This window comes from Empidonax traillii, unplaced genomic scaffold (assembly GCF_003031625.1).
Source record: "Empidonax traillii isolate 1590-97213 ecotype Southwest subspecies unplaced genomic scaffold, ASM303162v1 scaffold461:size861717, whole genome shotgun sequence".
Lineage (NCBI taxonomy): Eukaryota > Metazoa > Chordata > Aves > Passeriformes > Tyrannidae > Empidonax > Empidonax traillii.
Window position 1 is genome coordinate 192,239 of NW_020955654.1, and position 11,972 is coordinate 204,210.

The 11,972-nt window shown below is 54.0% G+C and overlaps 1 protein-coding gene across 1 annotated transcript in view; it reads left to right on the plus strand.

Annotated features, from left to right (window-relative positions):
• The window catches only part of DDB1 (damage specific DNA binding protein 1), a 12,985-nt gene extending 1,188 nt beyond the window's left edge, over positions 1-11,797 (plus strand). The window contains exons 2-27 of the mRNA XM_027895533.1: positions 347-495; positions 588-704; positions 1,875-2,096; positions 2,984-3,098; positions 3,221-3,318; positions 3,977-4,135; positions 4,454-4,537; positions 4,657-4,773; positions 5,404-5,506; positions 5,623-5,698; positions 5,776-5,884; positions 6,075-6,253; positions 6,346-6,509; positions 6,592-6,699; positions 6,927-7,134; positions 7,230-7,325; positions 7,486-7,597; positions 8,036-8,159; positions 8,373-8,537; positions 8,917-9,011; positions 9,118-9,288; positions 9,981-10,090; positions 10,327-10,496; positions 10,592-10,694; positions 10,895-11,018; positions 11,270-11,797. Of these exons, the coding sequence (XP_027751334.1) occupies positions 347-495; positions 588-704; positions 1,875-2,096; positions 2,984-3,098; positions 3,221-3,318; positions 3,977-4,135; positions 4,454-4,537; positions 4,657-4,773; positions 5,404-5,506; positions 5,623-5,698; positions 5,776-5,884; positions 6,075-6,253; positions 6,346-6,509; positions 6,592-6,699; positions 6,927-7,134; positions 7,230-7,325; positions 7,486-7,597; positions 8,036-8,159; positions 8,373-8,537; positions 8,917-9,011; positions 9,118-9,288; positions 9,981-10,090; positions 10,327-10,496; positions 10,592-10,694; positions 10,895-11,018; positions 11,270-11,353 (3,362 nt within the window). The 3' untranslated portion in view covers positions 11,354-11,797. The remainder of the gene's footprint in view (positions 1-346; positions 496-587; positions 705-1,874; positions 2,097-2,983; positions 3,099-3,220; positions 3,319-3,976; positions 4,136-4,453; positions 4,538-4,656; positions 4,774-5,403; positions 5,507-5,622; positions 5,699-5,775; positions 5,885-6,074; positions 6,254-6,345; positions 6,510-6,591; positions 6,700-6,926; positions 7,135-7,229; positions 7,326-7,485; positions 7,598-8,035; positions 8,160-8,372; positions 8,538-8,916; positions 9,012-9,117; positions 9,289-9,980; positions 10,091-10,326; positions 10,497-10,591; positions 10,695-10,894; positions 11,019-11,269) is intronic.
• The last annotated feature ends 175 nt before the right edge of the window (positions 11,798-11,972 follow it).

Consider the following 11,972-nt stretch of genomic DNA (forward strand, 5'->3'; position numbering starts at 1 on the left):
CCAGGGGGTTTGGGGGTATAGCGGGGGTTTGGGAGATACAGGAGAAGTTTTGGGGCCTGAGGGATTTTGGGATGCTGGACATGGGGATCTGAGCTCTGTAATGGGATGGTGGTGCAGCAGGTGTTAAAGAAACCCCAGGAATGAGAATTCCAGTGGAAAGCTGGCAAGGAAAGGGAGATTGCAGGGAAGGCACAAAACCCGGAGCCCGAGCTCTGGGAACGCAGTTCCTGAGGGGGGCTGTGGGGGAGGAATTGGGAATTCTGGGAGGAGGCAAAGTGAGGATCAGCAGGAGATCCCTGAGGTGGCAGGAGATCCCTGAGGTGAGATATCTTCCCGCTTCTCCCAGGACACTTCACCTCCTCCGAGGACCTGAACCTGCTGATCGCCAAGAACACGCGGCTGGAGATCTACGTGGTGACGGCCGAGGGGCTGCGGCCCGTCAAGGAGGTGGGAATGTACGGCAAAACCGCCGTCATGGAGCTCTTCCGCCCCAAGGTGCGTCCTGGGAAAACACCCAAAGGACCGGGGTGGGAGGGATTTTCCTGGCACAGCCTCCTCTGGACGGTGTGTCCGTGTTTTCCACACAGGGGGAGAGCAAGGACCTGCTGTTTATCCTGACGGCCAAGTACAACGCCTGCATCCTGGAGTACAAGCAGAGCGGCGACAGCATCGACATCATCACCCGCGCCCACGGCAACGTCCAGGTGAGGGAAGCACGGCGGAAGCACCTGGAATGGGAATTCCCGGCCCCGCTGGATCGGTGCCGCTGGATTTGGGATGAGTCACTTGCTGCCTCGGATGTCTCCAGGGTTGCCCTTGGGCTCTGTGAGGATTTGTGGCATTATTCCCTTCTGTGGACTGGGAATCTGTTCTAGGGCCTCACAAGCCATGCAGGGAAGGATTTATTCCCAATATTTCAGCTAAACAGTACATGGAATCGTGGAATGGTTTGGGATGGCAGAGACTTAAATCCCATCCAGCTCCACCCCCTGCCAAGGGCAGGGACACCTCCCACTATCCCAGGCTCTCCAAGCCCTGTGCAGCCTGGCCTTGGACACTTTCAGGGATGGGACAGCCGCAGCTTCTCTGGGAATCCATTCCAGGGCCTCACCACCCTCACAGGAAAGGATTTATTCCCAGTATCGCATCTAAACAGCACATGGAATCCTGGAATAGTTCTGGTGGGCTTTTGAAGCTCATCCAATTCCACCCCCTATACCATGGGAAGGGATACCTTCCCTAGACGAGGATGCTCCAACCTGGACAAAACTGTGTTCTTGGGAATAATAAATACAGGATGACACATCAAATGTAAGGAAAATTAGTGCCCCAAACAGACTGTAAGGCCCAGTTTTCCTTGGGAAATGAGTCTTTTGGGAATTCGTGGCTGTTGTTTGCTAGGGTAGCGTTGGGAATGATGGGCAGAAGGTGGAGGTAGGAATGTCCTGTTGGGAATATCTGGGAAAAGTCCTTAGTCTTCCTGTGCCAGGGGGACACGTGGGGGTGCCAAAGTCGTTCCCAGCCAAGGAACTCCAAGGGATCTGTTGGAGCTGATAACAGGGCTGGGTTTTGGGAGGGGAATTTTTGGTCACGTATGTCAAATCAGTGACCAGGAAAGGGTTAGGGCTCTTCTGGATCATCCAGTGCAAAGTTGGGGCTGGAAAATCAGGTTTAGGGACTGATCCTGGAGTGCCATATTCCCAGGAGAGAAAAAGTGGTGTGGGAGCAATTCCAAGTGGAAAAGCAGCTCCTCCTTAGGCTTAGTGGCTTTCCAGCTGGAATTCTGGGGGCTGGTTTTCCTGGAGCCCCCTCGGGGATCTTTTCCAGGCACTAATCCCCTTCTCCCTTCCCTTCTCCATGGATTCATCCCCCAGGATCGCATCGGCCGCCCCTCTGAGACCGGGATCATTGGGATCATCGATCCCGAGTGCCGAATGATAGGGCTCCGGCTCTACGACGGCCTCTTCAAGGTCATTCCCTTGGACAGGGAGAACAAGGAATTAAAGGCCTTCAACATCCGCCTGGAAGAGCTCCAGGTCATCGACGTGAAGTTCCTCTATGGATGCCAAGCTCCCACCATCTGCTTTGTCTACCAGGTACGGCTTTTCCATGGAAAATCCACGTGGAGGGGGGAGCTGAGGGCTCCAAAGGTTTTCCAGAGGCTGGTTTGGGTGATTCCGGCTCCTCCAGGCTCATTAGGAAACTCCAGGGGTTGCTTTTTCCCAGCTCTGGGAGAGAGGAAGTGATGCTTTCCCACAGAATTCCTGGGCAGCTTTGCCTTGGGTGGGAATATTTTCCTTGTTAAACCCTCTGGAGGAGCTCGTGGATCATTCCAGCAATTGGATTAGATCCAGGATGAGTTGTTTCCCAGAGCAAGACTTTAGCTTTTCCATAAAAAACAAGGCAGTTGGGATTTTTAGGAGGCAGCTCCAAGTGTAAAGGTGATCTGTGATCCATAACCTCTCTCATCACCTTCAAGGGAAGAGCATTCCAGGCCTTCTCCAAACCCTTGTTTTAATCCAAAGAGCCACTGCTGTGTTGACTGAGCGAAGGATTAGCTTTCTTTTGCCAAATTCCAGGTTATCCCGTGGCAGCAGTGATTCCATTATTCCCTGTTTGGGCACTGCTGGATCCTCCCAAATTGTTCCTGAGTCAAGGAATGGGGGAGAAGCCACTTTGTCACCACACAGTTGGGATTTGAGGGAACAACTGGGTGATCAGAGGGCTTTCCAACCTTAGTGATTCCAAGATTCTGTGTCTAACACTCAAAAATCCTTGGAGCGAGAGCAGGATCTTAGAAAGCTCTGGGTTATTTTGGTTCCTGCCTGTGGAAAGGAGGATTTTTCCAAGCAGCTGCCTTCATTCCTTTTCAATTTAATAACCATTATCCCAGGATTTGGACCAAACAGAGCAGCAGGGAGTGGTTTTGCTGGAGATGAGGTGGAATTTCCTTATTTCTGGGATTTTGTGTCTTCTTTTCCAGGACCCTCAGGGCCGGCACGTAAAGACGTACGAGGTGTCCCTGCGGGAGAAGGAATTCAACAAAGGCCCCTGGAAGCAGGAAAACGTGGAGGCCGAAGCCTCCATGGTCATTGCAGGTGGGGAAAGATCCTCCTCCCCGTTTTTCTTGTTTTGTTGTTTCTTTTTTTTCCCAAGCCTGAATGCCTCAGTTTTTCCACATGGGAAAAGACCCATGGGATATTTGTTGTCATTCCCGCAGTTCCGGAGCCCTTCGGAGGCGCGATCATCATCGGGCAGGAATCCATCACCTACCACAACGGGGACAAATACCTGGCTATTGCTCCTCCCATCATCAAGGTGGGTGGATGTGGAAATCCAGGACTGAATCCCACAGAATTCCTCCTTGCTCAGTCCTGAACCCCGCAGAATTCCTCCTTTTCTAGTCCTTACAGGCAGGAATTCCAGCTACTGTCATCCTAGGCAAGGCTTAATACTGCTTGGACTTCCAGAGGTTTGGCTTCCCAAACAGTCACCTTTGGATCCATGATCTGTGGAACTCTTGGAGAAGAGGCAAAACCTGGAATGTTTGGACCCCTTGGAATGGGATTAATTAGGATTTAACGTGTGTTTTGGACAAAATTCCAAGTGGGAGCCTGGCTTTGTTTCAGGCAAAAGATATGGATGAGCCCCTTGGAGACTTGGGAGGCAGAGAACAACAGACTTAGGGATTTTGAAATGGAGGTTGGATTTATGGGGTTTGTGGGAATAACAGCCCACTTCCTACATTTAGTGGGAGCAATGGCACGGCTGAGGTGCTGCTCCAGGCTGGAATTACCAGCCAAAGGTCCTTTTAGGCTGGAAATAACAAAAGAAGCCTAAATCTTGGATGAAAAAAGTGGGAGCCTGGAGCTCTGGGATAGTGAGTCTGGGATCCTGAAGCAGGGAATGAGTCAACCGGAACTCCAGCTTTGGGGCTGTTCCAGTGGATTCCAAGAATTCCCTCCTTTCCCTGCAGCAAAGTACCATCGTGTGCCACAACCGCGTGGATCCCAACGGATCCCGGTATTTGCTGGGAGACATGGAAGGAAGGCTCTTCATGCTGCTCCTGGAAAAGGAGGAGCAGATGGATGGCACCGTCACCTTGAAAGACCTGCGTGTGGAGCTGCTGGGAGAGGTAGGCCTCACATTTCCTGGGATTCTCCCAAGTCTAGAATGGCTCTGTGCAGGAATTGTGTGGGATGGTGATTCTATTCCTGTTTTTCACAGCTGTAACCTGTTGGTTGCTGGGAAATTCCTTCTTAAATTCACACCATCTTCCCAGTTTTTTCCCTGTTGCTTCCACACTGTTTCCCTGGAGAAGCTCAGACTGTGGGATTTATGAAGGGCTTAAATCCCCTTCCCATGCCCAGGGATTTCCTGTTGGATAAACACCTTAGTAGTGGTGCTCTCAAGGTATTCCAGAGGCTTTTCCATGCCTTTTCCCAATTCCCAGACATCCATAGCGGAGTGCCTGACCTACCTGGATAACGGAGTGGTGTTTGTTGGATCCAGGCTTGGAGATTCCCAGCTGGTGAAGGTACGTGGCTGCTTCCTCCTGGCCTGGATTCCCACCAAAACCTGGGGATGTGGATAAATTTTCCTGCTCTTCTCCTTGCTCCTTGGAAGCCATGGATTTATCCTGGTGTTTGTCCCCAGCTCAACGTGGACAGCAACGAGCAGGGATCCTACGTGGTGGCCATGGAGACCTTCACTAACCTCGGGCCCATCGTGGACATGTGTGTGGTGGACCTGGAAAGACAAGGGCAAGGACAGGTATCCCTGATCCTGCTTTTCTTCCTTCGCTCCTGGGAATTTCTAGGCTGGCCAGGTGTACCCGTGAATTGTCCGTGGAATCCCAGAATGGTTTGGGCTGGAAGGATCATCTGGTGCCAGCCCAACATTCCACCGTCCCAGGTTACTTCAAGTCCTTTCCAACCTGGTCTTGGACAATTCCAGGGCAGTCACAGCTTCCCTGGAAAAGGAAAGGAAAAGGCTGTTTATTGGAGGACCCCAGAGTCACATTCAGGTGCTGGGATTGTTATAAGTGTTTTCCTGGAGCGGTAGGAGGTTAATTCCTGGATATCCATGAGGAAGGGTCTGCCTTCATGCCATGGGGGAGGATCAACTGCCAAAAAAATTCCTTGGAGGAGATGCCCACAGAAACTGTAGATGTCCCATCCCTGGAAGTGTCCAAGGCCAGGTTGGACAGGACTTGGAGCAGCCTGATCTAAAAGGAATGTGGAAATCCCACGGAAAGGGATGAAACATCTGAGGTCCCTTCCAAGCCAAACCATTCCAGGATTCTGTGATCCTGAGACGGGTTCCCTGTTTTCCCATGAACCCACAGAGAAGTGGGAAAGCTTCCTGGCCACAGTTGGTAAATCCCACCTGCTTCTCCTCCAGCTGGTCACCTGCTCCGGCGCCTTCAAAGAGGGATCCCTGCGGATCATCCGCAACGGCATCGGGATTCACGAGCACGCCAGCATCGACCTGCCGGGAATTAAAGGTGAGGGGCGTGATCCGTGGTGTCCCACGGCCTGGGAGGAGACATCATGGGGATGGGTGACGTTGGGATGTGGAATTGAGAGGAATTATGTGAGGAACTGTGGCCTCTTTTCCCAGGCCTGTGGCCACTGAGGTCGGATCCGCACCGGGAGACGGACAATACCTTGGTGCTCTCCTTTGTTGGCCAGACCAGGTAAAGAAGGATCCTTGATCCAGAGCTTTCACCACGTGCCAGAGCAGGAATTAATGGGAATTCCCTTCCCTTTACAGGGTTCTGATGTTAAATGGGGAGGAGGTGGAAGAGACGGAGCTCACAGGATTTGTGGATGACCAGCAGACGTTTTTCTGTGGGAATGTGGCGCATCAGCAGCTGATCCAGGTAATTCCAGCTTGGGGCACACGCGGATATGGCTCTCCTGGTGATCCCTATGGATCATGGGGCAAATCTGGGGTGTTGTCAGGATGCTGGGATCAGCAAATGGGATCCTGGGTTCCTGTTTCTATGGGATACAGAGCACAGGGAGGTTCTTGCTTGCCTCTTCCATGATTTTTCCATGCTCTCTTCCCAGATCACCTCGGCCTCCGTGCGCCTGGTGAGCCAGGAGCCCAAATCCCTGGTGAGTGAGTGGAAGGAGCCCAATGGGAAGAACATCAGCGTGGCCTCCTGCAACACCAACCAGGTGGTGGTGGCCGTGGGAAGAGCCTTGTTCTACCTGGAAATCTGGCCCCAGGAGCTGCGGCAGATCAGGTGAGGGGAGGGGGCACATCCCACCCTGAGCGCTGCGGGAGTGTGGGGATTCAGGATTGTGACAGGCACCTGTGCTCCTTCCTCCCTCCCAGCTGCACGGAGATGGAGCACGAGGTGGCCTGCCTGGACATCACTCCCTTGGGAGACTCCAACGGGATGTCCCCCCTCTGTGCCATTGGGCTCTGGACTGACATCTCTGCCCGCATCCTGAAGCTCCCGTCCTTTGAACTGCTGCACAAGGAGATGCTGGGAGGAGGTGGGAGCTTCCCGAGGGGAATGGGGCAGCCACTGGCCAAGCCCTGAGTGGCCTTATCCATCTTTTTTCCCGCTTCTCACAGAGATTATCCCACGCTCCATCCTCATGACGACGTTTGAGAGTAGCCACTACCTCCTGTGTGCCCTGGGGGACGGAGCCCTCTTCTACTTCGGGCTCAGCCTGGAGACAGGTGACCTTTGTCCTTCCATTTCCATGTTTTCTCCATGCCTCTGGAATGCTTTCATGCGTTCCCAGCCGTGGGTGGTGGGAATTGGTGGATTTCTCCAGAGGAAGGAGCCAGATCTTTGCGTCTGGGGTGCCTTTTTTGCACTCCTTCCGTCCCGAGGTGTCGCGGGGGATCCCAGGGGTTGTTTTCCCCTCCTGGGAGATCCCAATGGCTGTTTTCCCTGAATCCAGGCTCACTGAGCGACCGGAAGAAGGTGACCCTGGGCACGCAGCCCACAGTCCTGAGGACATTCCGGTCCTTGTCCACTACCAACGTCTTCGCCTGCTCCGACCGTCCCACCGTCATCTACAGCAGCAACCACAAGCTGGTCTTCTCCAACGTCAACCTCAAGGAGGTCAACTACATGTGCCCCCTCAATTCCGACGGATATCCCGACAGGTGAGCTCCAGGATGCACCGGGATGTGGAGCACAGGGGGTTCTTGCTGTTCCACGCCCCTTTTCCATGATTTTTCCCCCTCTCCCCCTGGGGCAGTTTGGCGCTGGCCAACAACAGCACCCTGACCATCGGGACCATCGACGAGATCCAGAAACTCCACATTCGCACTGTTCCCCTCTACGAGTCGCCCAGGTGAGCTGGAAAGGATTCCTGGGATGAGGATTACTGGGATAGGGGAGGGTGGTGGTGTCACCAGCCCAGGATGGGCTCATCAGACAGGGAGCGAACGGCTCGTGTTGCCTCCAGGGCTTCCCTGGAATGGCCTATCCCAGCTCTCCTGTCTATCCTGCAGGAAGATCTGCTACCAAGAGGTATCCCAGTGTTTTGGGGTGCTTTCCAGTCGGATCGAGGTGCAGGATGCCAGTGGAGGCACCACGGCCCTCAGGCCCAGTGCCAGCACCCAGGTGAGACCCCATTCTGGACCATCCCTGCTCTGTGGGGATGTAATTCCCCAGGTCAAATCCAGGTTTTCCTTGACAGCCTTTCCTTCCAAAGCTGTGAAGGAATTTCTCCTTCCAAGAATGGGCTGGTGGGGTCTTTCCATAGGGGTGACCAGTTCCTGCTTCCCATGCCTCTTTCCCCGTGATCCCTTTACTTTTGGGTGTTGCTCCTTCCATATCCCGTATGGGCTCCTTTGTGCTCTCCAGGCCTTTCCTTTTCCCAGGGATCCACTTCTGGAAGCCACAGTTCCCTCACTCAGCCTCCCTGCAGGAGCAGGGAGTGTGTCACTTTACTCATTCCCTACTCCACCTTCTCTTCCATCTGTTCTGCTCCCTGGTTGCCTCAGGCTGTGTGGACACACCAAGCAGCACCGGAATCTGACGGACTTTCCCGTTTTCCAGGCCTTATCCAGCAGCGTGAGCACCTCCAAGCTGTTTTCCAGCAGCACCGCTCCGCACGAAACATCCTTTGGAGAGGAGGTGGAAGTTCACAACCTGCTCATCATAGACCAGCACACCTTTGAAGGTACCTGTCCCATCCCGAAATGCAGCTTTTCCCACCTGGAAAACCCCACGGTTGAGGCTGGGGATCCTCAAAATGGGTGCAAATCCAGGATTTTGTGTGTTCCTGGAGGAAAAGCAACCACAAGGTTTAGGGAGTGGCGCTGGTTGATGGTGGGGAACAGGAGAGGGAATGTCCAGGATCCCAAAGTTTCTTCTTTTCCCACTTTCCACCCAGTGCTCCATGCTCACCAATTCCTGCAGAATGAGTATGCCCTGAGCCTGGTTTCCTGTAAGCTGGGAAAAGATCCCAACACCTACTTCATTGTGGGCACTGCCATGGTCTATCCCGAGGAAGCCGAGCCCAAGCAGGGCCGGATCGTTGTCTTCCACTACTCCGATGGTAAGAGCAAGGGCTTCCCACCTGGAAACATCCCACTTTTTGCTCAGATGAGCTCCTCACACCCTGGAGCAGGCTAAGCTTTTCCCAAGGGAAGTGCCTGCAGATGGGATTTGTCCCAGTGTGTTCCCTTTCCCTCCATTTCCCTGAGAAGCCCAGGAATCCCTCCCCAGCCCTGGATCCTGGCATTTGCTTCCACATCTCCTGGAGAGTCCCAGGAATCCCTCCCCTGTCTTGGATTTTGGGATTTCCTTTGTGTATTGTGCTGTTCCCGTGTCACTTTTCCCTCTGAGGGAGTTTTTCAAGAAGGAAAGTTCAGGGCCGTCCCCTTCACTTCCAACCCTTTGGATAAAGCCCCCAGTGATTCCCGGTTGTATTCCAGGGAAGTTACAGAGCCTGGCTGAGAAGGAGGTCAAGGGAGCCGTGTATTCCATGGTAGAATTCAACGGGAAGCTCCTGGCCAGCATCAACAGCACGGTAAGGGCCAGGAGTGTGCGGGTGGCTCTGGAGTGGAGCTGGCTCTCCCGGGAGCGTGTCCCGACTCCCGGAGCATCCCAATCCATGTGGGGATCCCATCTCGCAGGTGCGGCTGTACGAGTGGACGGCAGAGAAGGAGCTGCGCACGGAGTGCAACCACTACAACAACATCATGGCCCTCTACCTGAAGACCAAGGGGGACTTCATCCTGGTGGGAGACCTCATGCGCTCTGTGCTGCTCCTGGCCTACAAACCCATGGAAGGCAACTTTGAGGAGGTGCGGGAGCGGCACCAGGAAGTTGAGAGGGATGGAGGAAAGGAGGAGTCTGACTGGAGCGGAGTCAGCTGGAGGATTTGCGGGGATCCCTCTGGAATGGATCTTCCAGGGAGGAGCAGGAGTGGGAGTGGGATGGGATGGAACCTTCAGGAAAGCTAGAGGAGCGTTCCCAGCTCTTGGGAGCAGGGGAAGCTTTGGAAGCTTCCGGAAAGCTGGGAGAGCATCCCCAGCCCTTGGGAACAGGGGAAGGTCTGGAACTCGCAGGAAAAGCTGGAGGAGCACTCCCAGCTCTGAGGAGCAGCACACTGGGAGCAGTGGAAGCTTCAGGAAAGCTGGAGGAGCATTCCCAGGGTGGGAATAGGAGAAGCTTTGGAAGCTTCAGGAAAGCTGGAAGAATATCCCCAACCCTTGGGAGCAGGGGAAGTGCCACCTGGGATTCCTGGGGTCCACTTGGAATAGTTTAGCTGCAGTCTAGGTGTTTAAATCCCTGGGAGTGGCTTTGGTACAGCCTTCTCCATGTTTTCCCAGGGCCACTCGGGTCAGGATCATCTCCAGGAGGCACTTGGTGCCTTTCCTGCTTTCTGGAGCAGAGAGAGACAGGCTGGATCCTGCCTCGCTCCCAAATATTGGTGGGATGAGGATGCTGCATCCCAGCCCATCTGGACACACCGTTGTCTCCTGTTTCCTTCCAGATTGCCCGGGATTTCAATCCCAACTGGATGAGTGCTGTGGAGATCCTGGATGATGACAATTTTCTGGGAGCAGAGAACGCTTTCAACCTGTTTGTGTGCCAGAAGGACAGGTAGGTTGGCATGGCATGGCATGGCATGGCATGGAACCTTCAGGAAAGCTGAGGGAACATTCCCAGCTCTTCCTGGAGCAGGGGAAGCTTTGGAACCCTCAGAAAAGCTGGAGGAGCATCCATGGGGTGGGAACAGGAGAAGTTTTGGAAGCTTGAGGAAAGCTGGGGGAGCATTCCCAGCCCTTGGGAGCAGTAAAGCTCCAGAGTCCCCCCATCCTGAGCGTTTGGAATTCCAGTGCGGCCACGACGGACGAGGAGCGGCAGCACCTGCAGGAAGTGGGATTATCCCACCTTGGGGAATTTGTTAACGTCTTCTGCCATGGATCCCTGGTCATGCAAAACCTGGGAGAGACTTCCACGCCCACCCAGGGCTCCGTCCTCTTTGGCACCGTGAACGGGATGATCGGTGAGGAGCATCCCCGGGAATCCTGGAATGCTTTGGGCAGGAAGGGACCTTTAAAACCCGTCCAGTTCCAAGCATTCTGTGTATTCCCGTTGCAGGGCTGGTGACATCTCTATCAGAGAGCTGGTACAATCTGCTCCTGGACATGCAGAACAGGCTCAACAAGGTCATCAAAAGTGTCGGGAAGATCGAGCATTCCTTATATCCTTTGGGATTCCAGCCTGGAACCTGTTCCCGAGTTGGGGGTGGGGATGTTGCTCGGTGGGATCAGGTTGGGCAGCCATGGAATTAAGGTTGGAAAAGCCCTCCAAGGTGACGGAGTCCAGCCATTAACCCGGCGCTGCGGAGGGCACCACAAGGAGTTCCTCTCTGTGGATTTGGCTCCTTGACGGATCTGGCACCTGGAGGTCCTTCCACACAGAGCGGAAGACGGAGCCGGCCACGGGATTTATCGATGGGGACCTGATCGAGAGTTTCCTGGATATCAGCAGGCCCAAGATGCAGGAAGTGGTGGCAAACCTGCAGGTGAGTTCGGGAAAGTGGCCTTGGGTTCAAGAATCCAGGCTCAGTAATTCAGGGAATTGTGGATCCATGGACTGGTTTGGATTAAAAGGGACCTCCGAGCCCATCCAGCTCCAACACCTATCCCAGGTTGCTCCAACCTGGCCTGGAGCACTTCCAGAGACAGGGAGGCCACAGCCTCCGTAAAAAACCCTAAATCCACACCTTCCTGGATCACCTGGGAATGTCCCTGATACCTTTCCTTTCCCGTGCAGATCGACGACGGCAGCGGGATGAAGCGGGAAGCCACTGTGGACGACCTGATCAAGATCGTGGAGGAGCTCACCCGGATCCATTAGCAGGATTTGGGATCATTCCCTACCCCTGGTGCCAGGGAATCCTTCCCCAGCCATGCCCAACACTAGAGGAGCCAGAATCTCCCAAGGAGGAGCAGCTTGTTAGGAATTTGAGGGGGGTGTTGGTCACTTCCCGCTAGGATTCATGGATCCTGTGGACTCGGCTGTGCCCAGAACTGTCCCTTCCCTTGGGTGATCCACCGGGATGCGATTCCCTCTTCCCTGGTGTCTTTAGTAGATTTGACTCATTTTTTTGGCTTTTGATCCCTTTTTTTTTTTTTTTTTTTTGATTCCGTGTGTTTTATTGGAAGAGGAATCAAAGCTGGAGGAGCAGCCGAGCAGGATAACTCTCCACAGGATCCATTCCTCGCTCAGGGCGGGAATTCTGGGAAGCTCAAGCTCATGTCGATTGCGGAGTTGTACCAAATAAAGTAGTCCAAGAGGAAAGATCTGTGTCCTGAGGAATCATAGCCGTGGCCTCACCTGGGGGACCTCGGGAACCCCTGTTTTCCAGGTGCATTTTTCTGGGATCTTTAGGGAATTTTAGCTCCTTGCCTGGTTGCCAGCGGCACTGGGAATTCCCTGAGAGGCAGATTTTTGGCTCAATTTTTAGGGAAACCTG